The 27,252-nt window shown below is 40.8% G+C and overlaps 1 protein-coding gene across 2 annotated transcripts in view; it reads right to left on the bottom strand.

Moving 5' to 3' along the window:
• ARHGAP6 (Rho GTPase activating protein 6) overlaps window positions 1-27,252 on the bottom strand; it is a 446,194-nt gene that overhangs the window by 414,104 nt on the left and 4,838 nt on the right. Inside the window, exon 1 of one of the 2 annotated variants that reach the window (XM_025041011.1) lies at window positions 20,214-20,380. The exons of the other annotated variant lie outside the window; for it this stretch is intronic. Coding sequence (XP_024896779.1) covers window positions 20,214-20,237 — 24 coding nt within the window. The 5' untranslated portion in view covers window positions 20,238-20,380. Of the gene's footprint in view, window positions 1-20,213; window positions 20,381-27,252 lie in introns of those variants that run through there. 2 annotated transcript variants of the gene reach the window in all.

The following is a 27,252-nucleotide window of genomic DNA, read 5'->3' as shown; positions in this document are numbered from 1 at the left end:
ACGTCCTTTCATGAATTAGGAGTATCTGTTTTAAATATGACGCTGATGTTCTCCTGATGATCCAATGTTAAAGGTTAAAAAGTCTGATATTTTACCTAGAAATGAAGCACTGTTATCAACCACTTTATTAGTGAAGTTTGGAAATACTTAAAATACGCAGATGCTTGCTGCTGGACACAGATTGGCTAACATCTACATCTTCTAGTAAAGACATGAAGTTAAGAAAGAAAGATAAAATAATTTTCTTCTGGTGTTGAAATGTGTTTCAGGGTGATGACAATGAGAAAGGCATACTTCATTTCCTAGTATAATAAATAATATGTAACAATTTCCTATCCTGCTGTTAGAAAGTCTTTCGGATTACTATTCCCAGGACTTATTAAAACCTGCCTTTGGAGGCAGAGAATTGAAATGCCCCAATCAAAGCTTAACTGCTACCATTTGCAAAGCTCTAATTTGCAATTAACCCTCTAGATTAGAGACTTGGAATTATTTGTCTTCTTAATTTTCCTTTAGAAAATTTCATTTTTAACTGACCTAAACCTAACTCCCACAGTTTCTGTATAAAGGATCACAGTGTAAAGAACTTAACGTAATTTCTACTTCTACTTGGCACATTAAAACTCGGCAGGAGCTGCTGCTCCACTGTCAAATTAAAACCTCTTCCAGTTTTCACAAATACATGGAAGTAGTATTTAAATGGATCTGATCCGTCCTCTTGATATACTGTTGCCACGGACTGAATGTCTGTGTTTCCCAAATTTCCTATGTGGAAGCCCTAACTCCTAATGTGATGGTGTTTGGAGGCAGAGCCTTTGGGAGGTGATGAGAGTTAGACAAGTTCACGAGTATGGGGACCCATGATGCAATTAGTGTCCTTATGAGGAGGAAAATAAGGAGGAAAAGACCAGCGCTCGTCCTCTACCATGTGAAGAAGTCACAGCGGGAAAGTGGCCATGTGCAAGGCAAGAAGTGAGTTCTCGCCAGGCCCCCAGACTGCCTGCACCTTGATCTTGTGCTTCCCAGCCTCCAGAACTGTGAGAAATAAATGCCTGTTATTTAAAAGCCACCCAGTCTACAGTACTCTGCTGTAGCGACCCGAGCTAAGATGATTGCATCGCAATAGGTGGTGACATGCTTTCTCTATCTATACTGCCCTCAGCAAGTGTTCTTTGCCTATTTTCTTTAAAGTGAGGGTTACAGAGGTACCTGGCTTGGAGTTGGCATGCGGGGCAAATAAGTTAATATTTGTAAAGCACATAACGAGCACTTGATAAATGTTGACTTAACAAACATTCTCATGTTTACATATTTACTTGTAGATCTAGTGGTTTAAGGTATATAGTTAACTAATTATTTTATTTAAATGTTTAGTAAACTTTAACTAATAGTCATGTGAAAATATGAGAGAAATAAAAATTAAAGTAACAAAGATACTATTTCTCAAGTTGGCTAAGCTTTTTAACTATTCAGTGTTGGCAAGTATAATGCTCAGAGGAGGCATGTTAAATGGCCTAATTGTTCTGGAAGTATTGTGGCACTATTCCTAAATCCTTAATATTATTCATATACTTCGAATTATTGACTCCTCTTTTAGTAATGACTCTTAGTGGAGTAATAAAATATGTAGTCAAAGATAGATGTATGAGGATGATTTATAGTAGCCAGTATTTAGAAATAATGCAGATATCCAATAATGTTAAGATTAAAATGTGGCATATCCTTACTATGTTTTTATGTATTTAATAAGTTTTAATGACAGATTTTTATGAAAGAATATTATGTAAAAATGGTTTAAAACTATAAATGAGACATTCTCCAATTGTATTAGCGATCTACTACTACATGACAAATTACCTCAAACTAATAAGCAGCTTAAACAACGCGCATTTGTTATCTCGCAGATTCTGTGGGTCATAAACCCAGGCACAGCTTAGCTGGGTCTTCTGCTCAGGGCCTCACGAGGCTGCGATCGAGGCATCCACTGAGACTGGGTCTCATCTGGAGGCTCAAATGGAGAAGAGGATGCTTCCATGCGCACTCGTGTGGCCTTTGGGAGGGTCCAGTTCATTGTGGGCTGTATTTCCTTGCTGGCTGTTGGCCAGAGGCCACCCTCAGTTCCTTGCCATGTGGGGCTCTCCAACATGTCAGTTTTCATCAAGAGAGTCTGCTAGCAAGTCAAATTTCACAATCCTTTGTGCCCTAATCATGAAAGTGACATCCCCTCCAAATTGCTATATTCTATTGATTATAAGCAAGTTAATCACAGGGAGGGGATTACATGAAGCTGTGGATGACAGAAGGCAGCGAACATTGGGGGCCATCTTAGACACTGCCTACCGCTTATGTGCATGTACACTTATACTCTGCTATAGTATATAAATATACAGAAAAACTACTGCCAGAAAATATGCCAACATATTCCAAGTAAATATCTCTAAAATAAAGGATTATGGGTGATTTTTAGTTTTGCCTCTACACTTTCTATGAGTTTTTCTTTTTACAATGAGCAAATATTACTTTTACAATTAGCAAAATATGTTTTATCTTTTCAATAAATTCTTAGTAAAAATTAATTGTAATTTTGATCAGAATGCTACAATTAAGTTATTCTCAAGTGATCCTTCCTGTGATAAAAATACTCCTATATAAAGGTCTGGCTGTAGTTAAAATGTCTAAACCGAGGTGAACGCTTTCAAACATCTGGTAACTAAATGGGTATTTGGGTCACGATTAACTATATTTGGCTTAATATTTAACCCTTTCTACCATATAAAATTACAAACCCTGGAGAAAGATCTTTAAATAATCTTTTTTTTTTGGATCCAGTACCCATGCTCGTAGTCACAATCATGAAGAAGACTGTTACTATGAAGGTAAGTCAACTAACGACAAGAATTTCCTCTCTTGGGCAATGCAATGTCCTCAGCGCTTCAGGAAGACACAGTCCTTGTGCTCAAGAAGGTTACATTCTAGTTGGTAAGACAGAACAAACGTACCATCAAATAACAGCATGAAATTCTTTCTTTGAGGTATATAAAACATTTTTGTTTCTGACATGCTTAGGCCACTGATGCCATCATAATTCAGATAAGCACTCCAAAGATCCTTCTTGGAAGAGACTTGATCTGGGTCTTCCAAAGTGGGTAGCACTTGAACTCTCGTGGAGTTCTGGGTGAGGTTTGACCGGTACGATCTCGGGTTACGCCTGTTACTCTGGTGTAACTATTAATAGCTCCCTTTTTCACATTTCAAAGTGTCTCGATTTTGACAATAAATTATATGAATACCCTAAGTAGAAATGCCCTACATAGAGGGCATCTGTGTTCACCAACTTAAATCAATCTGCTCAACAGACAATAATTCCTACCAACATCAGCAAGAGAACATTTGCTCATTCAGATGATCTGTTCATTTATTCAGTGTGAATTTAACTTAAAAGGGCAATTTCTTTCAATGTTTTTACTGTCAGTGCAGAATAACAGCCAATTAGAGATATGGTCCGTAAACGAGGGAGTGTTTTTTTGCACAGCTTTTTTCTTTTTTCTTCTGCACAGAGATCAGGCTCCTTGAGCCGATACCATAAAGATGGCTCCATGCTAAGAGGCATATCTAGAGTCTGCAGAGTGAAGGAAGGCCCCAGTGGCTTGGGGAAGAGATTATGTAGATTTTCTAGGATTCTCTAGGACAGGGAATGAGATGAGGTTTCTTCCCCAGCTTTCTGCTAAAAAAATTAGGTTTAAGGCTCACAGAGTTAAATGACTTGCTCGTCTGAAGTCAATAGAGATTTGGGGAAGGGGCTGCCATCTCCATGGTCATCAGATCGCACCTCAGATGGGCACCATCATTTCTCAGCACAATGCGAAACTGGAAGTCCTAAATCATATGAAATGGCTGGCACCAGCAAAAAGCCACAATCATTCAGCATTCTGCCATCACAAGAAAACCACAACTTGTTACAGGGAGTTCACTAGTAACCATGGAATATGAAATCCGGATTTTGGTTAGGCCAGATTTAACAATGTCATTCAACCAAATATGTTACAGAAAATTTTAAGCCATGATCGGTTTGATAAAAATATCTGCATAACTGCACTTGGTGCAAAATGACATTAAAAGGCTCCATAATACCAAAGCTGAACTGCCTTCTGACAAAAATGTTGTTTCAAGGTAGCATCTTATGTATAAAGTGACAAGCATTAAATTTAAGAAGAAAAATTTGACCAAAAAGGGAAACGGAATTTATTAACCAATACGCAATTAACAGCAAGACAGAGATTCTCTGGAAGAAGAGTCATTTTGAAAAATCCTTGTCACAAAGCGTTTACTACTCAGTACATCATGGCTTTCCTCACGGTCTCACTGTGCTGGCAGCAGACCTCAAGCTAAGAGATAAAATGGTCAAGCTGATGTTTAGAGCAGGTAATTCCATTAAAATCTGGCAAAAGGCAACAATGATAATATTGGACACAAAATCCTGCCATTGTCCAAGACTGCTGGGACCACATCGAAAACATTGACAATTCCTAACTGTTACAAAATATTTTATTCTAAATTTTTCTTTCACTTTCATTCCATCTGGATTATTCTTCTAATAATACATAGAAGCAACAATCACTAGCCTAATTATTAGAACTTTTATTTGAGAGAAAAGTCTATTACACTAATAGAAAACAAAGACAAAATGAACTTTTGATAATAGAGTTTTAACTCCAGCGTCTCTATGTGAAAAGCTCAAAAAGGCATTTCTCTGAGTTTAAATAAGTTTCTGTTTCCCCCGTTCTTCTCAAACCTAATTAAATTTTTCTGTAATTGCTTTTACTCTTTCCTCCGAAGTGTTAACTGTAATAAGTGCAAATTTTGATAGCTTTTATTGGCATTTTAAAATCTTCCTAATTACCAATGTCTGGGTGACTTAAATTAAAATGGTTCTTTTGAGACTCTCTGAGATTAGTTTTTGAATACTTTCATCTATGTTTAGGTAATAAACCGTGATGAATTTATCCTTACAGAGAAAGAAAAATGAGGAAGAATGTTCAATAACACAAACAGCTTGTTTTCCTGTGAAAACAATATGGTCAGAGGTAAGAGACTGACAATTTTCAAGGAAATCAGGAGAAACCTATTTTTAATTCCCACAAGAACGCTAACCTGAGGGTTAGGCAGAGAGAGGCAGCTAATAGCACAAGTCCGCCATAGTGGGTAAGACTCCTTTTGTAAGCAAATACAGACAAATAGCACCGGAAGAAACAAGAGAAGAAGAGGCTATTCTTACGCATTTGATATCTAAGACTAGTTCCTCCAATGCAAAATAAATTTTGAATAATATTTAGAGTTAGACTGAAGAAAACGGTAAACTAAAAACAACGAACAAAAAACAACACGAAAACAAGTCTAATGCTGAAAAATGTAGACAGAAGCAATGCAAACCTGCCAGAACTAAATCTTTGAAAGTCGTTTGCAGGTTGGCACACATTAAAAACCACAGCTTGAAATAACTCAGGCTCTGTGTGCAAATAACCAAATTTCAAGCATTTCGACGAGTCGTCCGCATGACCCCACAACTAATTCGGCTGAACCGTTGTGACATTTTTAGCGATTATTGTCATCTAAAAGTCATTCTATACCCTCCATTACAATCCCCACTTGTTTTCAGTTGCAACAGTAAATCTACCTGATATCTCTGCATGGGACAAGGGGCCAGCTGGCAGACAGAGAAAACAGGGCCAACTTACGACTCCCCCATATTAAATTCAAGTTTTAATCCCCAACCCAAAAGAAGAAAATAGTCATCTCCAGCAGATGAAAGAAAAATCATATGCAGCCCAAGACTAACTAGTAATACAAAGTCTTACATTTTTAAATTACAGAATTTATTGGCTAGTAAGAAAGAGGTAAAGCGCTAATTGTGTATACAAGAATGAGTAAGATCTAATGGCGACGAATACTATTTTTAGACAAATGTTAGTTAGGCTGCAGAGGAATGCCACACTTGTAAATAGGAAAGTTTATAATTTAGCTAATCTGAAAATTAGAGGTTTCAGGAAGCATAAATTGACAGTCTCATCTGAAAGGATTTCTGGCTGCCAAAAATTGAGAATAGTAACCCAGAGTCTAAGAAATGTGAAAGAATCACAAGGCGGGAGGAGTGGAAGGGAGCGAAAACATAAGGCTGGAACAAAACAGGGGACTCTGGGACAGATTATGAAAAGACTAGAAACGATTTTTTAAATATTTCTTCTGGCTTAGACAACTGTACGATGCCGTGGCTCAGTAATAAATTTTCATAGAATTTCATTTTGTCATATAATTTAGAATGTGTGTATGTGTGAGAGACAGAGACAGAGAGAGAGAGAGAGAGAGAGAGAGAGAGAGAGAGAGAGTTCCTTGCAATGTTATCACGTGTATAGGTCGGTATATCCGCTACTACATTCAAGAAAGTGGGTTGTGGGGAGGAGATCCTGAGAGATACCTGATTCACCACCCGCTTCGCCAAACCCACTCTCAACAGCCATGCCCCTGGCCTTAACCATTGAATTTCAAAAGTAGACGAGAACCCTCCTTAACATTTTTAAAGCCTCCTTTTACGTTTAAGCCAAGTTTTATAAAAACTTTAGGTGATTTTTAGCGAGCGAGAAGGTCATCCCACAGCTATGATTTGATGCCAGGAAAAAAAGCACATTTGGATGACTGCTGGCGTTAACCCGAGGAGTGAATCCTGTCTCCGCTATCTTATTTAACGTGTTCTCTTACGGTAATATTTTTGGTAAGTTTCCGATGCCATAGGTTTAAAATCTAATAAAATGTAAAGGCGACAGAAGAGCAATGCGTGGGGGAAGCGAGCGCTCTCTCATTCATCCTCGCGGCTCTCTCATCAGGCAAAGTCACTGATTTCCACACGCACTGCTCAAAAAAAGATCAACTTGGCATCTGCTTTATCTTCCAGGCGTGAGTCTGTATTTGGCTTCCCATCTGAACATAACAAAAAAAGCCCAAATACTGATCTTTTCATTAAATTCGAAAAGTTCTCCTACACTAGAACTGGGTGTTCATCCTAACTCTACTTTTGTTTGCTTCCAGAAGTCATGGTGTTTTTAAAGTTGAATACATAAAGGCAAAACTAGTGAAACTCGGTGTCGCCCTCGCCTTAAAGGACCTTCTATTGTGAAGTACGCGTTGGGGCAGACAAGGATGCGTCAAGAAAATAAGAGGTTTCCTCAGCTGCTTGAAAACTAGCCTTCTGGCTTTGCTGCTTTATCCTATTACTGGGAATCCAGTCATAGTCTCGCGTGTACAGCTACTGCTTCTTCCTTGGAACTGTTGTTTAGGCTGCTTCTCTCTCAAAGCCATTGTTCATAGTTCTTTCCCCTCCTCAAATGCTTGCAAGAGTCTCCACTTCGAATATCGACATTCTATCCACCTCCAAAGCCAGCTCAATGTCCCCCTTCCATGAGGCCTTCTTCAATAACTCCCGAGCATCCCAAATTCTCCCTTCTCTCGATTGAGATAGAATTCTCAGGCATCCCGATAGTTTTGCCCCAATTTAATACTTCTGTGTTGTTCTCTAATTTCTCCTTTGCCCTATCCCGCTAGAACGGGAATCCGTACGAGGACTGGACAGTTTTACGTCACCAGATTATCAACAGTGACAGGGGCAAATACTTGCTGGTAGATGGACTGATGGATAATTCTTTTCCTGGCCAGTCAATGGGAGAAGGTAATTATCTGATTTCACAAAGAGTCACAGCAGGAGAACCACATTCTGCCTCAAGGGAAGCAGAGGCCAAATGTGGCCACTCACTTTGACATTCACCACACCCTTCAAATCGGTAGACCCCCTGAATTAGCAGTGCCCAGTGCCAAGGACCTGCCGAATCAGTACCCATGGGAGAAGGGACAGTAAAATCTATTCCTTCACATGGAAGGGGACATTTGTGGTTCTAAGAAGACTGCCCAGATGGGAGAAAACTTCTTCCAAGGCCATTTATCTTGTTCTTCATCAACAGTAACATGTAGCCTGACACTTGGCACACTGACCTGTCTGGCAAGTGGCTCAGAGGAAGAGGAGAACCTTTCAATTTTGATATGTTAAACCGTCGCGTTCAGCCCCAGGAAGGTCATAGCACATGTGACATCTTGGTAAAGTAACAGCTGATGCAATAAATCCGGTATACAGATATTGAGAAATTTCAGAGAAAAGTAACAATTTTAAAAAGTGCGTATTTAAATTCTGTGAATCAACCGATATGTACATTATAAATATTTCCGCAACCTGTCTTTGGAGCATTTCGGGAAAACACGCATTCTGCATGTTCGAATAGACTCCATAATTTTAAAAGGGCAATATTCTCCTTGTTCAAGAGCTTTTAGGCTGAAGAATTTTAACAGCCCACGGGGAAGACAGCCTAGAAACCATTTAAGCAAATTCTAAGCACGGCCACGTGCTCTCTGCTCAGCGGCAGGTAATTATCAATCACGTCATCCTGGCAAAAGCTTGACAACTGTCACTTGCTTTCTCATCTTTTTTTCTCATTGTGCTTTTCTCCCTATAGAAAAATGTCATTAAAAAAATAACCATCGGGGGGATCGTTTCATAAACTATATAAATGTCTAACCGATATATACTGTATACTTGAAACTGACAATAAAATAAAATTTTAAAAAATAAAAAATAACGAACACCCGGACTTTTCCTACGTTACTTGACAGACCAATGAATAGTGTACAACTTTTCCTTTTCTTTTGCTCATTTTTGATCCACGGACACAGAACCTTCTCATCTTTTCCAATTCAGCGGGTATGCACAATAATACCAAGTATATGCAGAATACCATATAGTCAACGTTAAATAAAAGTTTTTTTTTTTTTTATATGTGCAGTACATTTTGCAAACAGGTAGCAGAATTTACACATTCAGTTCAAAATCCTCGCCTAAGCACGCTGTGCACCTATGCCAGCTTTGGTTCTGTCACTGAAAAGCATCTGTAGAGCTACTTTTTGGAAACTTTCCTGAGATGCTGACCCATAACATGCCTTATAGTCACACCTTAGCCAGGCCAAAGAATTGTATTCCCAGGAAAATCCACTATCATATTTGGCAAATGAGCCTAACCTGTGAATTTGTTCCAACCTTGGTGTACCCATAAATTCCACTCCTAGATGTCTACCCAAGAAAATTGAAAACGTATGTCCACACAAAGACTTGTACCCAGGTGTCCATGGCAGCATTATTCACAAAAGCCAAAAAGTGGAAACAACTCAAATGTCTATCAACTGATGAATGAATAAACAAGATGTGGTCCCGCCAGGTCCTTGCCGATATGTGCTACCACGTGGATGAACCCTGAAAAACGTATGCTAAGTGAAAGAAGCCAGAGACAAAATACTGCATATCGTATAACTGCATGTATATGCAAGGGATATGCAATGTCCAAAATCGACAAATTCCAGGATACAGAAAGAGATGGCAGATTCGTGGTCACCAGGGCCTGGGGGTAGGGAGGAATAGGGGTGACTGTTTTAATGGGTACAGGATTGCTTCTTGGGGAGATTAAAATGTCCTAAAACCAGTGTTTACACAACTATGCGCCATACTAGAAAACACTGAATTCTAAACCTTAAATGGGTAAATTCCATGGTGCGCAAATTAAATCTCTAAGCTTTTTTAAAAACTTAAAAGGGAATAATGGCTATAACTGAAATCTAATTAATAAGAGGTTGTCCTGTAGCACTTGCCTACTTTTGTGTTCGTCAAGAGCACATTTGAGATTTTCTACAAAGTACCAGAGAAGAAAGATTTTCTTAGCCATTGGCCATGCACGGCCCAACCGCGTGGCCATTCAGCCAACCACAGAGGGCACAGCGCACAGTCCAGACTTCCTTCCCCACATGCTTCCTGTCTCCCAACTCAGGAGCTAACTCTAGAATGTCTCCCCTTCCACATTTTTTCTTCTTGGCAGACAGTTTTTGTGAAAAAATACGTATAAAACCTCTGAAAGTTTGATTAAAAAGCAGAGGTTCCCATCCGAAATAGCCTATTTAGCATTTTATACTCAAAAAAAGATTCCACACAAGTTTACCACCCAGAAGGCTATGATTTACAATTCTTGCTATTCGGAAAGAAATGCTAGCACCTTCCTCACAGAAAGAAGTAACCACTCCCTCTTCTATGCTTCCAACACAATTTAATTTTTTACAACTATTGTTTAACTTACACAAATAATACCTGTTTATTTCAGCAGAACTGAAAATATGAAGATTTAAATTCATCCAGAGATATTTTAATATTTTGATGTCTTTCTTTCTGATTATCTTTTTATAGACTCTTTAAAATTCCAAGTCACTTATATATAAAATACCTGTAGATCGATGAAGGAATTGTCCCCTTGCAATGTGGCGGGCATTTCCATTAATGGGCAGGGTCTATTCCTCCATCCTTTGAATCAGGACTGACCTGTGACTTGACCAACAGAAGACAGAAGTGATGCTGTGCAGTTTCCACCTCACACCTCAAGAGGCTTTGGAGCATCTTCTCCCTCTCTTCTGACCCTGTATCTACCATGAGTACCAGCCTGACTCACCTGAAGTGATGGCTGAAACTAAGACACGATATTAACCAAGTGAACGAAACTGTCGAGAAAACCCATTTCTTCCATCTGACTAAATTATTCTTGATGAACAAGAATATCCGATTTAATCGACAAATTTCTACCATGAAAGCACATTAGAAACATCTGTTTTAGTACCACTCATTTTTAAAGACTCCTTATGTTAGGCTTATCTGCTAAAAGATATTTAATTAGTGAATAACATAGGAAATAGTGACATCAACTTTTGTCAACCAAGAGAAATACTTTAAGGTAACATCAAGCTCAAAGGTAACAAGATCAGCATATTCAAAGAATGCAGTAGAAAACAGGCATATTTAGCTTCTCTTTGCAAATCCATACTTTGTTCTCTAGAGATATTAATGTAACTGCTGAGGATGCTAGCCAATGGTATTTTTCCTAGTGGTATTTATTATAAAACAATCTTGGCAAGTGAAAGAAAACAGCACACAGTACTAATATTTTCGTAGAATTATGTGTTTATTTTAGTACTGTTAAGAAGAAAGAAGCAAGCATGGAATGAGCGCATAGGAATGCTGCTGATGTAAATGAATATTTACTCGAAGCCCAACTCTTCCTCCCCTCTGATAGGGGTTGACGAAGAGCATTTTGACCTTGGATTTCTCCCAGCCTCACACACCAAGAAATGCGGCACCCAAAGAAATGCCTGTTGATGGCTCAGGGTGGTCATAAGGGCAGACAAAGCAATACCCTATGAGAGGGCTTCTCATGTGATGCAGAAGGGTGGGCAAGTCCAAATTACAGATTGAGAATATGGCTGAAGGACCAATCAAGTCAACCGGTTGCTACTGAGATCACTGTGATGACGTGGCTTTCTTCGGCCACTTAGCCACACAGTCTTATACCCTCAACACTGCATCTGCCCAACATGCATATAAAACCATGCTACCATGCAGACAGGACAGGAAGATGGGACTGATTGTATAAAAAGTATCACCATTAAAAGACACATTACATTTTACTAAAATAGATAAACAGTGACACTTGGTGTTCAAATGAGATCGCATGTATTCGTCCCATCACCACGTTCTTATCAGGAGAAAACATCAGACGAACCAAAACTGAAGACCATTATACAAAGTGGAAAGGTCATGAAAGGCAAAAAAAGATTGACCACGGAAGAGACTCAGAAGCCATACTAACTAAATGCGACGTGGGACCTGGTGGGAAAACTGGTGACTCCAGGTAAGTTCTGTATGTCAGTTAAAGGTACCGCATTTGAAAGTGTCAACGAGATTAACTTGGTAAACTGTTACCAAGGTTTATTTCTCAGTGTTCATAAATGTACACGATTATATAAGATATTGACATTAGAGGAAGCTGGGTAAAGGGTATATGAAAACCCTGTGCACTATCCATGCTACTCTTCTGTAAATGTAACACTTTTGCAAAATTCAAAAGTTCTTGCATATTTATTGTTCGTCCTGTTCTTTGGATCTTAATGACTGGTCGGGACGAGATTAACTCATATGCAAACAAGTCCAGAATTCGTGATCCGCCCTCCAATCACAGCAGACGACTTTTAGTTTCTGGATTATGCTCTGCTTCCTAATTCTTCCACCCTTTGCTAATTCCGTTTCTTCTACTTGTCTCCTTCCCCATCCTTGGTCCCCAACATACTCCCTGTTTTAGGCCGACCTCAAAAGCCCTCTCCCCTGGCTTCCTCCGGCAGAGTTGGATTCTCTCACTTATCCATTCTTAGAGCCCCTTCTTCAAATTTGTGTTAGCTCAGATGATAAGGTACTGAATCTGGCCTATATGGACTGATGGTTACAAGCAGGAGATCTAAAACCAGGTTACCTGGATTCAAATCCTGGCTCAATCCCTTGCCGGCTGTGTAACCTTAAGCAAATTATTTAATTTTCTGTGTCTGAGTTTCCTTGTCTAGAAAATGGGGCTAAATAACAGCTCATGGAGTTGATACGAGAACTACATGAATTCATGCAAATAAAGTAATTCTAAGTGTGTCTGACTCAGTTAAGTACTCAATAAGCGTTAGCTGTTATTATGGTCATCACATGCCTCTCTAGAAGGAGGATCTTCAGAACCAGGACCATATGTATTTATTTTCCTGGGTGGAATTCTCCGGGCTGGATTCAAATCTCACCTTTGCCATTTACTGGCTTTGAACTTCATTAGATTATTGTGAAAGTTGAATGATCTGATGTCTTTTAAAGCATTTAGTAGGACTACTAGCTCAAGGCAAGCATCTAATAAATATTAGTTATTATAATTATCTTGCTAAACCCAGAGTTTTACACTGAAGATATGCTGAATCCTTTGATGAATGAATAAGTGAATCGATCAATAAGAGTGATGGCTAATACTTCAGTAGCTAATACAGATTTATCATCATCACGTAATGATGGCAAAAATTAAATTTCTTCATCTGCCACCCCATGCCTCTAAGCTTTAGAATGCCAGTTCTAAACCAAAGATACATGTTTGTATTACTCTACTGTTATGTCAACATCTGATCATTTGAAAGGACATCTATGGAGTAGACTACAAAGTTCTAAGAACAAGTAACTTTGCACAACGATACTTATAGCCAATGGGAGTTATCCGAGCTGCAGTTATTGCCAATTGAAGAATGTGTGCAAATTCCCTAAGGGCAGCAGTGAAGTCAACATAACAACTCTCATCTAATGAACAACTACTACAGAGCTGGACGAAGAGTCTGAATGAACTACTTTTCCCCAACTCTAGATATAATTCAAAAAGGAGGGGGGGGGCATTTTTGCCATTTACTCATGGGTATATGCACTTGACAGGAATCGAATTGCATTTTTTTTTTATAGTATTTAAAATGTAGTACACAAACCTTCGAAGCTAAAATGTAAAGGAAAAACTGTACTGTGTCATAGTGACTGGCCTGCTACATATTTTCCTTGCAGTTTTAAAAGCCTCAAATTGTACCTTCAGGCCCCTCTGCGTATCCCCTCTAGCTCACAGGGCCTCGGTGCAGTCACCGAGTGATTTCCCAACCTCCTACAAAGTGAACACAGTTATATTTCCCTTAAAGGTGAAGAAACAGAAATTCATACCTCACAAGTAGTGGCCCTGGAATTTGACCCCGGGCTTAGACACCTCCAAAGTCTACGTCATATAGTCTTTCAGCTATGCTTTCGGTTAGCTAAGATTGTGGGTGACTGACTCTGAACGCTTCTCTCTATGAGCCTGTGCTAAAAGTTTTTGAGTTCAGCTGGAACTGTGCTGGGAAGTTCTGCACAACCTCATGCTGACCTTGTGCTGCTAGTGATCCATCTCCAGTGAACACTCAGTCGAGAGCAAGAAGTTACAAGGTAGTTAAAAACCCGGAAAGGAATCTCAACCAAGGGAGGATGGAAACCAATGAAGACATTTTCCAGATCCCCATCTTTTTGACAGATCAAAGCAGGCCATAAATTCTTTGTTGCTTCGCCCATCAAGCGATGGCATCTATTTCTTTCCCCTGCCCTTGAATCTGGGCTGACCCTGTGACTCACTTTGACCAAATACCATCAAATCACCATGCAGTGAGGAAGCCCAAGCTAGCCATTTTGAGAGAGAGGCCACATGAAGAAACACCAAGGTACCAGGCATGGAAGTGAAGACACCTGGAACTTTCCAGGCATCCCAGACACCAGCTGAAAGCAGCCAAGTGAGGGAGCCCAGCTGATGTCACGTGGAGCAGAAGAGCCCAGCTGAGCTCTGATCTAATTCCTGACCCACAGAATCATGGCACTAAGCTTGGGGCTGGGGAAGGGTGTGGGGGAGGGGGTGTTGTACAGTAATAGATAACCGAAACACAGGTAGATCATCCTAAAAGGCATCCTATGTTTTCTAGCGGTCCTAGTGGAACCTCAGTCACCACCCCCCTTTGTCCTCAACTGCAGTTCCCATGACACAACCGTACCACGGCATTTCATTTTCCCTTATTCTCCCCTCCTGCTTCCTGGGATCACCTCCCAAATAAACTACCCTCACCCAGGTTCTACCTTTGCAAGAACTCAAACTAAGGCATGAAGATTTTGCCTCTCCCGCATTTCGTCGTGGAGTTTTAAAAGCTTATATTTTCATGAAAAATCATTTACCCACATTGCTCCAATTATGTATGGTCATAACCAACCATTCGTTTTTATTTCTAAAGAGAAATATCATTACGAAGTTAAATGTTGTGTGTATAAATATATAGACACGGAGAGAAATTACAATAATAGATTGTGATATAAAACGCTGCAAGAAATCTTTCCAAATAAAAGAAAAAAAATTAACCTTTCTGCACTGTAAAAATATTGCATAGCAACATTTAAGTAATGACTTAGACGGAACCTTTGTAGATAGATGTAGTAAGGTAATTTTCTTCTGGACCATTCAACTTTCTGATTCGATGAACATTTTAGAAAATAGCTGTACTTTTTTTGAATGGTTTTAGATTTGAATAAATGTTTACAAAAGCTACATCTATCATATCTTTATGTGAATTAGAAATGATACCTTATGAAGAGAATAAAACACATAGCAGAATTTTAAACATTTCCTGTAAAAGGGATATTTCTAGATGAGGGAAGGCCGACTAGACAATCACGACCCACTGACCCTTTTGCATCCAGCTCCCCCTAAGGAGAACCACAATTGAAAACAATTTTGCAAGGAGAAATGAACTATTCCACTTTAAAAAAAAAAAACAAATTGTAACTCTGAATAACCTTTTTCAACTAAAAGAACCCTGAATGAGAAACCTAAATATTTGATCATTTTTATAACACTGCCAATCTTTAACAGTGTACTCTCAATTATGTGAGAAAAAGTGACATATTTCCAATTGAATCATAAATGAAAAGATTAAAATATTGCCATCGCAGCAGAATAACAATATGTATGCTGAGTTTATGACTCAGAACAGAAATTAGTCTGGGACTCACGTCTCACTTCTTGACCTTACCATTGCCTTTCACGTTTATTTTCTTGTCATTTTGACAAACACATTCTCACATCATTTAGTTACAATATACTAACATTAGAATCCAGATTCAACATGCCTCCTGGGGGGCTCGCTGAAAGACAGAGCAATAATCTGTGATGTACTCTGAAAACCGCGCCTGTGTTTGAGCTCTCTTGCAGATCGTGACAGGAAGAAACCCGACACATTGAATGGGCAGTGAGAGCCTGGAGACGGTGCCTTCTCATCCTGCATTTCTATAAGTAGTTTGCAAGATGACTTGTCAATAGTTTAACTTGAAACTAGTCTTGAATTCTAGTTTGACATATTCCCGATTCTCATCTGCCAAAGAGAAAAAGGACCAAACTTTGCGTTAACACTCAGGAAGATAGCTAAGCCCACCGGTACTTCTTCGTGGACGGTAACACAATATTGGTGATTACCTATGTAACCAGAGCGGCAGAATTCATTTGTAGCGTGATAAAAGTATGAGGGGGGTTGGTTTTTAACACCATTCCAGGAAGAATTTCCATGTCCATTATAATCTGAAAGCAGAATCGTGAAGGTCTTCATTGGGGTGGGGCTGGGCATGGACTGGCAGTGTCATAGCTTGGATTTAAATATCACACGTATGTCTGGACTAGACAGAAGACTTTTAAGGACTTTTTGTTTCTAATATTCTGTTCATAGAATGCTGAAGTCAGTCTAGAAATGTTCATGGGTCGTACAGTTAGACTTTGAGCAAAAAAGGCATCTGCAGATGGTATTGTCTCAATTTGGCGATGCGACCTTGTTACCCTGGAAAGATGTCGCTGAGATAAACCATGAAGAACGGTCAGCTTGGTCTCACATGATAGGAGGAGTACGAGAAAATGATCAGAACACCAGACTTGAAGGGGGTGAGCACGCTGCCATTTACCAGCTAAACCGGGCTGGTCTGGCAGCTATCCACTTGCCAACACTCTAAGTACCCTACAAACTAACAGTGTCTGATGCCATGAAATTACTGTGACTAGTGTGTGGGAATGACGGCTACCCCTTGGCCTGTTAGCATGTCTTGCGTTATGCCAAATCCACAATGCAAGTCTGGCAAATTCCTGTGCTCCAAGTCACGAGGCCAAAACGCCTGGGGTGACAGCCTGCTGTTGCTCCAAAGCCCATCATGAAAAGCATGCCTTACGTAACAGCTTGAGAAATAAGTTTCTAATCGCCTTCCGCCATTGTCCAACCCAGCTAGGTCTATTCATTGACTTGTTGATCACCCAAGCCCTCTCCAACAGCCACGGTGGAAAGACTGAGATTCCCATCACACACAGTAGGTATAGAATAAATGGTTTTTGCTACAGTGATACTGTAATCCAAGTCCCATCTTTGTTGCCTCCTAGCTGTGTGACCTGAGCGACAATTCCATTTTATTCAACCTTGCTCTCCTTAGCATCTTTTAGTACTTCCTATGTGCTGAGCACTTTCCAAGTACAGTCATGTGCTGCTAAACGATGGGGATATGTCGTGAGAAATGTGTCAACATCACAGAATGCCCTTAGACTAGGTGATTTAGCCTACTACACACCTAGGTTGTATGAATAGCCTTTGCTCTAAGACTACAAATCCGTACGGCATGCTACTGAATACTGTAGGCAATTGTAACACAATGGTAAGTATTTGTGTATCTAAACATATCAAAATGCTACAACATTACGATGCGTACAATGTCACTAGGTGACAGAATTTTTCAGCCCTATGATAATCTCATGGAACCACCATCGTATATGCCGTCCATCGTTGACCGAAACATTGTTATGTGGCTTGTGACTATAATTAAGTTATGAGTGCCTCACAAAACATCTCTGAGGCACTTTAATTATGCCTTCTTGAAAGATGAAGAAATTGGGTCATAAATACACTTTGTAATTTCTCTAAGGTCATAAGGCAGAGCTGGGGTTTGAACCCACGCAGTCTGGTTCAGAATCCAGCTCTAACCCAATCACTTCATTTCCTTTCCAACTAAGTCAGGCTGCCTCTTAATTGGAGACTCAGTGCTGTCATCTACAAAATGAAGGTTGGTCCTACCGCCCTGCAGAGTTGCTGTAATAACAAAAAAACTGGCGAGCATTCTACACATATGAATTGTTATTTTGCTAATCATTATCATCACCACCCATCAACTGAAAAAAGTGAGCAAGGAATCAATCGGAATTTCCAATGTCAGCAGAGTGATACTTTGCCCCAAAGCCAGAAAACATACTGGCCCATTCCAGGACTTCCCCGGACCAAATTCTTAGCTACAGCAGAAGCCTAGTTACAATAACCCCTGAGCCAACATCGCTATCATCACCTAAGTTTTCTCCTTCCCCTTCTCCATCCACATTGGCTTCTCTGAGTACCAGCTTGCCTAATTGTTTCTCAGCCCCTCAGAGATGAAGCTTCTGGCAGTACGAGCTGAGAACTGATCCTTATTCACACTTCCGCTCCTGTGGATAGTAATTCACATGTCTCCACGAGCTGTCCAGGTATACAGAAAGAAAAATGCGTTATTTTCCTTGATCCTTGGGCTACCCAACCCAACTCACTTCCAATTTCTCCAGACATGGATATTCTAGGCTCAACCTTCTCTCAGGTCCCTCAGCACATTACTTAATGGGCAGGCTTCTCGAGTTGCTTTTCATTTGAACGGCTCCCCAAAATCTTGGCTATTTAACACCTCTAGTGTGATGTGGCCAGGTAATTTCAAGATCGTATGTAGTTTTTAAAGTCTCTGCCTATTCTGAAAAACAATCTTTTTAATAGCTTCTTTGCACTTGCTTCCAAAGCATAATAATCAGGACAAAGAATTTCCGCAGTAACCAATCTCAGAAAACCCTGGGCCGACTGTTGACTTCTCCACTGAATCTGCCAGAACTGTTGTATCTTTAAGGACAGCATTTATGTTTATGTTTTATTGAAAAGATGACGTAGCAACAATACCGGTATATTTTTCTAAAAGTCATAAACTCTATTCTTTTTTTAACTGATATCAAAATTCACATATAGAATTCACCCTTTTAAAGTGTACAATTCTGCGACTTTTAGTATATTCACCAGGTTGTGCAATCATCACCTTTATCTAGTTCCAAAACATTTTCATCATCCTCCCCAGAAACATGGAACCCATTAGCAGTCACTCCCCACCCCTCCCTACTGCCAGCCTCTGGCAACCACTTATCTACTTTCTGTCTCTATGGATTTGCCTATTATGGACATTTCATATAAATGAAATCACATGATATGTGGGCCTTTGTGGCTGGCTTCTTTCATTGGGCATGATGTTTTCAAGGTTCATCCATGTCGTAGCATGTATCAGAACTTCATTACTTTTCATTGCTGAATGGTCTTGCATTGTATGGATAGATCATATCTTCATTTACCCATTCATCCGTTGATGGGGCATTTGGTTGGTTCCACCATTTTGTCTGTTATGAATAATGCTGCTGTGAAGATTCACGTACAAGTTTTTGTGTGGATATATTTTCACTTCTCTTGGGTATATGCCTAAAGGTGGAACTGTTGGGCCATTTGGCGATTCTATGTTTAACTTTTTGAGAAATTGCCAAACTGTTTTACAAAACTGCCACAACATTTTACATTCTCGCCAGCAGTGAATGAGAGTTTCAATTTTTCCACACCCTTGCCAACACCTGCCATCTTTTTTCGTATAGCTATCATAGTGGGTATGAAGTGGTATCTCACCATGGTTTTGATTTGCATTTCCCTAATAGCTAATGAAAACATCATTCTTTACCAGATAACAAAATCATTTCATTTCTTCACAAATTCCATTCCGCTTTTTTTTGCCCTATTGTAACATAGATGCAATGATAGTCTCTCTCTATCATAAGAGATGGCTAAGGGAGGATGTAGTAAGCTGTAGAACGAGATGTCACGCCCCAAATGTGTGTCTCGGACACTGTTATCAGAACACAGACTCCCTCGGTCATTGACTGAATTCTGACGTGAAACACATTTTCCCTTCGGAGGGCATCAGATTGGAAGAATCAGAATCCCAGAACGGAAAAATGAACTCACGTTTCTGCCAGTCCTGCATGTGTCAAGACATGCACCATAGTCACAGCTTATATATTTGAAGGTGGCATCTGGTTGGGCCAGAAAATAGAAGTGGAACTTTCTCAGATAGATATGGGACCAGGCAATCAAAAGCAGAGTAAGAAGGAGAGGGAAAAATACCTCGGCAGGGCACCTTTCCATTAAATCATAAAACCTTACTCGTGAAGCTTGAGGCCCAGACACACTCATTCTTTGCCATCTTTTCTCTTCCATACTCCATTCCAGTTGGATTTCTCTAAATTCTTGAAGCATATAGTCGCCCCCCACACACACACACCTTTTCTTCAGGGATCCACTCCAAGACCCCCCAGTAGATGCCTGAAACCACAAATAGCACCGAATCCTGTATGTACTATGTATTTCCTGTCATGCACACCCATGATGGAGTTTAATTTATAAATTAGGCACAGGAAGAGATTAACGGCAATGACTAATGATAAAACAGAACAATTATAACAATATACTGTAATAAAAGTTATGTGAATCAAGTCTCTCTCTCAGCAAACTGGCATGAATTTTTTTCTTCTTCACTATTTCACAGAGAGAAGATTCATTCTTACCGTAAACCTTAGCGACCTCAGCATACGACTCTTTTCTGTCCTGAGTTGAGAATTTTCACCTTTTCACTTAAAGGAAGCACTTTACAGCTTCTCTTCAGCATGTCCGAATTACGCTTTGGGGCCATTATGAAGCCAAATAAGGGTGACTTGGACACAAGCACTGAGCTAACGCTACAGTCGATCTGATAAGCAAAACGGCTACTAAGTGACTAATGGGCAGGGAGCATCTACAACGTGGACGCGCTGGACCAGGGGATGAGTCACATCCCGGGCGGGATGGAGCAGAATTTCATCACACTACTCAGAAAGGCATGCGATCTAAAACTTATAAATTGTTTATTTCGGGAATTTTCCCTTTAATATTTTCAGACTGAAGGTAACTGAAACCACAGAAAGCGACAGGTACCCCTACTGCACTATGCTCTCTCTTAACTACAGGCCGTTCCTTCTAGCTGGAGCATCATTCCTCTTCTTTCTGCTGGCAAAAGCCTCCTCATCCACTGATTTCAGCTGAGGCATCCCGGACCTCCTCGGTCCTTGTGTCAGTTTCCTGTGGCCACCATAACAAATTACCACAAACGTCCTGGCTTAAAACGACACACACACACCTTCACTTAAAGTTCTGGATGTCAGAAGTCCCACTGGGCTGGGATGAAGATGTCAGCAGAGCTGTGTTCTCTCTGCATGTTCTAAGGGAGAATACATTTCCTTGAATTTTCCAGCTTTAGCGGTTGCCCCATTCCTTGGCTGGTGACTCCTTCCCCCATTGTCACAGCCAACAGTGTAGCATTTTCGAAATCAATCAATCGATCAATCAATCAGTCAATCTCTTTCTCTAATTCTGTCCTCATATCTCCCCTAAATCTGACCCTCCTGCCCCCCTTATAAGGATCACTGTGATTACATTGGCTCGCCCAGATAATCCATGATAATTTCACCATCTCAAGATCCTTAATCACATCTGCAAAGTCCCATGTGCCATGTAAGGTAGCATATCCAAGGATTCTGGGGACTAGGACGTGGACGTCTTTTGGAGGCCATTATTCAGTCTACCAGAGTCCTCCTGGCATATTGCCACACCATTCTGATCAAGTGCAGGGATTTATTTATTTGAAACTATTGCTTTCACAAAAGGGTAAGCATCTGTGGGGCCACACCTGATTGTTCCACATCGTTCCCAGTGTCAAGTGCATCGCTGGCACTCAACAAATATTTGATGACTGCACAGCTGAGTGGCCAGTTTGCCTTTGCTGGACCAGAGTTCCTGTGGGAAGGAGAGGAGGTAGGCTAAGATTATATCGTAAAAGGCTTTGAAATGATGGGCTAAGCAGTTTGGATTTCATTCTGTACACCCTAAGCCCCAGCAAAGGTTTTGCTCAAGGACTTACCATGATTACAATCAGATGTTTGGAGTAAAAGCCCATAAGCCAGATGAAGAGGGAGAAACTTAAGGCAGGGTGTCCAAGCAGGAGGCCATAGCAAATGAGGACCCAAACTAGCAGTGGCAATGAGAAGGAACAGCTGGAGAGAGATGTAAGAACTTGGATACATTCCACTTCAAATCCTTTCCAGAATGGCGCAAATGAGAAATAAACGCAACGGGATTTGATCATTTATAGGGGAAGACAGGATAAAGAAAAGAAGGGGAAAACTAGAGACATCTCCAGCCATCTCTGGTAAAACTAAGCAGGTGAGAAAATGGTCACACCCACCAGAATCGGAAATATAGAAAATTAAACGTGCTCAGAGGACAGGGGTGCTAATCTGTTCTGCTTCAAATATGTAGACTATGAGAAGTTCAATGGGCCTTGCGAGCAGACAACTTGCAGAAAATCAGAAATAGATGTCAGGAGCTCACGCACGAGATCGTAGCTAGACACAGAGTTAGGAGTGTCCCTGAGAGGAATGGTGGCTGAAGTCACAAAAGTGAATGAGATCACCCAGGGAGAATGACTGGAGGAAGAAACGCAGAACCGTGGGGATGGGTGGACAAAGACAAGCATAGAGAGAAGAGCAGAAGAGACGTCTGACATAGAAAAGCGAGCCATCTCCACGTGTGGCGGGGGGCGAGGGGCGGGGGCGGAACAGTGCCGGCGGTTCTGCCCAGAGTCCAGGCAAAGGAGGTCCAGGAAGAGTCTTGGAATTTGGGCATCTTTGAGAGAACTGTTGTAGCAACAAATGGGGATAGAAAAGAGATTGCCGAGGTTTAAAGTGCCCGTAGTCACTTACTTTTTCTAGAACTTTGGCAGTTTATATTGAGAGTCAAGAAAGATTTCAGGGTGCTTCTGCCCTTAGTTTGCTGTTTGAGCTTGAGCTTAACCCTTTCGGTTCGTCTCTTTAGCAGTAAAATAAGGAGGTTGCAGCTCGATGCTACGCGAGGTCCTTTCTGAGTGTAAAATTTGCTCTTTCCAACCCTCAAATCCCAAAATTCTGGTGAAAGCTCAATTCCAAGGCATTAAAGAAGAAGCTGTCTTCACATTATTCTCTATTTAAGTAAAAAATTACCTTGGAAACACAGTCTAGCAGAGAGATACTCCAAAAGAGAGCATATGAAAGTTGAGTAACTATTTTCCTATTTTCCTAATGTATATTTCTTACGGCATTATGTCGATTTCAGACATAATTCCCTATAAAATGCCCTTTGTCAATTTCCCCTTTGAAGCTGTGTTTCTCTAATTACTTCCTCTTGGGTGCCATCAGTGAGCCTCTATTTTTAATCACAGTATTACTCTCTGCCCATGTTTTAAATTTCAATTCCAATTTCCGTCATTAGGTATTTACCATTCAATTCTGCCCTACACATATATGTAGACACCTCACATTTTTTCCTAGCCTTAATACCTTTTAAAAGGCTTCTTCTTCTTTTTTTTTTCTTCTCCCAATTCAGAGCCTTGGTTGACAGATATCAAAAAAAGAAGAATAAAACGACAAAGAGAAAAGACAGAAACATGAGAGAAAATGATACTGGAAAGTAAAGCTGAGAATTCAGTCTCTTATATAGAGTAGCACATCAAACAAGTTTTCTTAACCTCGGTGCTACTGAAATTTTGAGCGGGATAATTATTTCTTGTACGGCTCTGTCCTGTGCATTGTAGGATAATTGACAGCATTCCTGGCCTCTACCCACCGGATGCCAGCAGCATCCTACCACCCCAACTCTGGCAATCAAAAATGCCACCGGGTATTGCCAAATGTGCCAAGGGTGCCAATTTACCCCCAGGTGAAAACCACTGGTCTATTGAAGTAGTTCAGTAGTGAGAGGAGACAATCTGCTGAGACGGAAAAGTACGAAATACAGAAGTGTTATGTGTATGTGCCAACTCCCATCTGTTTCTCAGATCCTCGGCATGGTTTTCCCAGGCCCACCTCCTCTGAGTGTTCATCCTCCTGCTCGTTTACTAACACACGCCCCCTACCAGACGACAGAGCGATCTCTCTAAAACGCACATGTGATCATGTTACATCCTCGTGCTTAAAAATCAGCAACTTCCTCCATTCTCTATCACAGGGTTTCACAGCCTGAGCACCCTTGACGTTGAGGGGCGGATGACTCTTGGTGGTGGGGGGCTGCCCTGTATGAGTGTTTAGCAGCATCACTGGTCTCTAGCCACTAGATGCCAGTACAACCTCCCGTGTAATAGGCCATATAATGTCTCAAAAATACCCACCTCCTAATCTCTGGACCCCGTGAATGAGTTACATGGCAAAGGAAAATTAAGGTTGCAGATTGGATTAAGGGTTGCTTAATCAGCTGACCTTTAAATGATGAGATTACCCTGATTCAACCAGGTGAACCCAACATTATCACAGGAGTCTTTCAGAGTTTGAGAGAGAAATGATTATGGAAAAGGGTCAAAGAGATGCAACATGGCTGGCTTTAAAGATGGAGGAAGCAGACCGATGGCAAAGCGAAAGAAACGGACCCTAGAGGCTTCAGAAGGAACGCGGCTCTGCCAACACCTTGACTTCAGCCAGAGAGAACCATTTTGGACTTTCAACCTCTAGAACTGCAAGATAATAAATCTGTGTTGTTCTGAGCCACTGAATTTGGGGTAATCTGCTACAGCAGCAAAAGGAAACTAATACATTCCCACCACTAGTTATGATAACCAAAACTATCTTCAGCCATTTCTAAATGTTCCCTGGGGACAAAGTAAGTAACCTCCCGGTTGAGAACCATGGCGCTGCGAAACAGAGAGTCCAAGTTCCTGGCATGGGCACAGCGGACTCTTCGTAATTAATGCTACAACCTGGTGTACTAGTATCCAACACAGAGTGAGATGCAGCCTATGCTCCAGCACACCGAACTTCTGACTTCAAAAACACTCTACGTCTTTCACTTCTCTGCAGATTTGATGCCAAGAGGTGCCTTGAAGAGTAGGCAACGTGCTTTGGCCCTCCTGCCATTTTTATCCCTGCCCATAGTTAGTTATCACCTTCCAGATACGTATCTAATCTGCTTTCATTAGGTTATTCCATGAAAAGCCATGTGGTTGCTACCCATATGAAACCACAGATGTCCTAACTTCCTCCTTTAAACAAATCATCGCTCTTAAGCCCCTCGAAAGTTCTTTTCATTGGACACTCTGCCATCATCAACACCTCTGTGCCTTTGCATGTCCACTCTTTTCTCTTTCTTCAAGGAATCCCTTCCTTCCTTCTTCTTATAAATGGTAGTCATCACTGAGATCAAGTTCAAGTATTCTCTGCACAGTGAAGCCTTCCAAAGACTCCCAAAAGCACGGTGAACCATCACGCCACCACCCACCGGCCCCGACCCTCATCGTGCTGTGATCCTTCAGCACTGCACTGAATGGTTGACTGATCCATCTTCTTCTCCTCGTTGGACTCTGAGCTCTTTAAGGGCTGACACTATGTTTTAGCCTCTCTGCATTCCTGGTACCTAGATAAATGCTTGTGCTCAAGAAGTGCTTGTGGTATGAACGAAGAAGTCATGGACAGAGAAAAGTCATTTTAACTATGGGTTACTGAAGCTGAGAAACTCCAGATCAGCTATGACCACGATCCCAGCTCTGATCCACGAGAATTAGGGGAACTCAGGGCTTGGAATGAGACCTTGCTTCATTGTCTGTGATCAGAATGAGGGACAGAGCTTGGCTGCTAAGAACACAAGTTGAGAAGTGTGTACCAACTGTGTCACCATGCGCCATTTATCCCTTGGCCTTCTCCCTTTTTCTACGCAATAGATATTCTACCCAGCATGTCCATGAATCCGATTTTGTTAAAGCCATCCCGAAATGCATAGTGAGGACATTTTAATAGAGTTGTACCTGACTTTAACACCTCTAGGTTTTAGGCCATAAAATAGCTATTTTCGAGTTTCGAGTGAGCACAAGTCATAATACTGCAGGCATATATGACAGTCTCAGGAGCAGGAGCCACTGTATGAACATTAAGTTTAAAACCAGAGAATCTCTATTAACTATACGAATATCTAACCACTATGCTATATACCTATATACATTGAAAAATATAATGTTCAGTGTTGACTGTAATTGAAAATTTTTTTTTAATTTAAAAATTAAAAAAAAAAATGCAGAGAATCTGCTGAAAGAACTAAGCAGACATGGATGTGCTCATCACTGGCTAAACCTGAATGAAGGTGAACTCTCGGGTGTGCTTATGGATTCAATGAAAGAGAAACAGAAAAGGTGAACAAACCATAAAAGGTCCATGGAGTCTCCAGGCATGCCCGAGAGGGATCCGGATGGTTTGGGAATTGGACGACGGCCCCAGACAAACTTTATGCCGATGAAAGCACTTCCGTAGGCACTGGCTAGATGGCCAGCATGGGGTGCTCCATTCAACTCACTGGTGCAGTGGTTCTCAGCTGGGGCAATTTTGACCCCTCGAGGACATCCTGCAGTGTCTGTAGACATTTTTCATTGTCACGCTAGTGGGTAGGGGTGCTATTGGCATCTAGCAGGCCCAGGATGCTGCTAAACACCCTACAATGCACAGGACATCCCACCACAAAGAATCATTTAGCTACAACTGTCAATAGGGCAGAGGGTGACAAAGCCTGAGTCAAAGCAACCAGCCAAAGCACAAGGACCAAATCTGCATGAACCAACTCTCCCCTCCAGGGCCCGTAAGTAACCTTGCAAGGTGCTCGCTTGCTGAACTTTTGACATTATTAGTAAAGATTCTCTTTTAGGACAAAGAGCCCAGCTTGCTTGCCAGGGAGAAGGACAAGCAGTGCTCAATAGAATGAACTTCCTTGCTTTTTGAGAGGGTTCCAGGGAGTTAAACCTTTGAAAGGTAATCCAGGACATTAAATTCCAGACCCAGGGTTAAATTAGGATATCTGGGCCTCTACTAAACAAAATCAGCCTCGGCAACTCATGCCAGAATTCCATCCAATCTCTCCATGTCTGCCTCGAAAATAAGGAAATCACACACACACACACACACACACACACACACACACACACACACGAACATTTTTATGAGAAAATTTTGTTCTTTTTAGATGCCTATGTACTTAGTTCTGACCATTGCAAAGAGGCGAAAGTCATAGATGAGCTTGCAGACTGCCACAGAACAGTTAGAAGCCACCCAATATTGCTGCAGTTCGGATTATGAGATCTGCCCACTGGTTATGAGATTATAATGGATAAGAAGATAATTTTTAATCAGTCGTGATCATCTACAGTAGAACGCCTTTTGGTCTTAACTGTAACAAACAACATCTGTACACTGTATTCCAAGCATGTACGTTTGCTAAGAAAAACTGGGACATTCTTAATGATATAACTGGGTTGAAACGGAAATGTCAGCGGCTCTCTAATCCAAGAACTTGACTTGGTTTTGCATTTCTCTCTCTCTCTCTCAGCTCCTACAGGCTAACCTGGTAATGTGTGCTTCAGATACAGAGCGGGAACCTAGCCCCTTTCAGAGATCAGGAGAAACTCCACATCTAGATGTTTTTTTTTTTTTGACATTTACATCTTTCTAATGCTGAGTACCCTGGTTTGAAGAAAATCTCTCTCTCTCTTGACTTTTTTTTTCTACTTCC

Source organism: Pteropus alecto, unplaced genomic scaffold (assembly GCF_000325575.1).
Source record: "Pteropus alecto unplaced genomic scaffold, ASM32557v1 scaffold511, whole genome shotgun sequence".
Classification (NCBI taxonomy): domain Eukaryota; kingdom Metazoa; phylum Chordata; class Mammalia; order Chiroptera; family Pteropodidae; genus Pteropus; species Pteropus alecto.
This window is presented reverse-complemented; position numbering and strand designations above follow the sequence as displayed.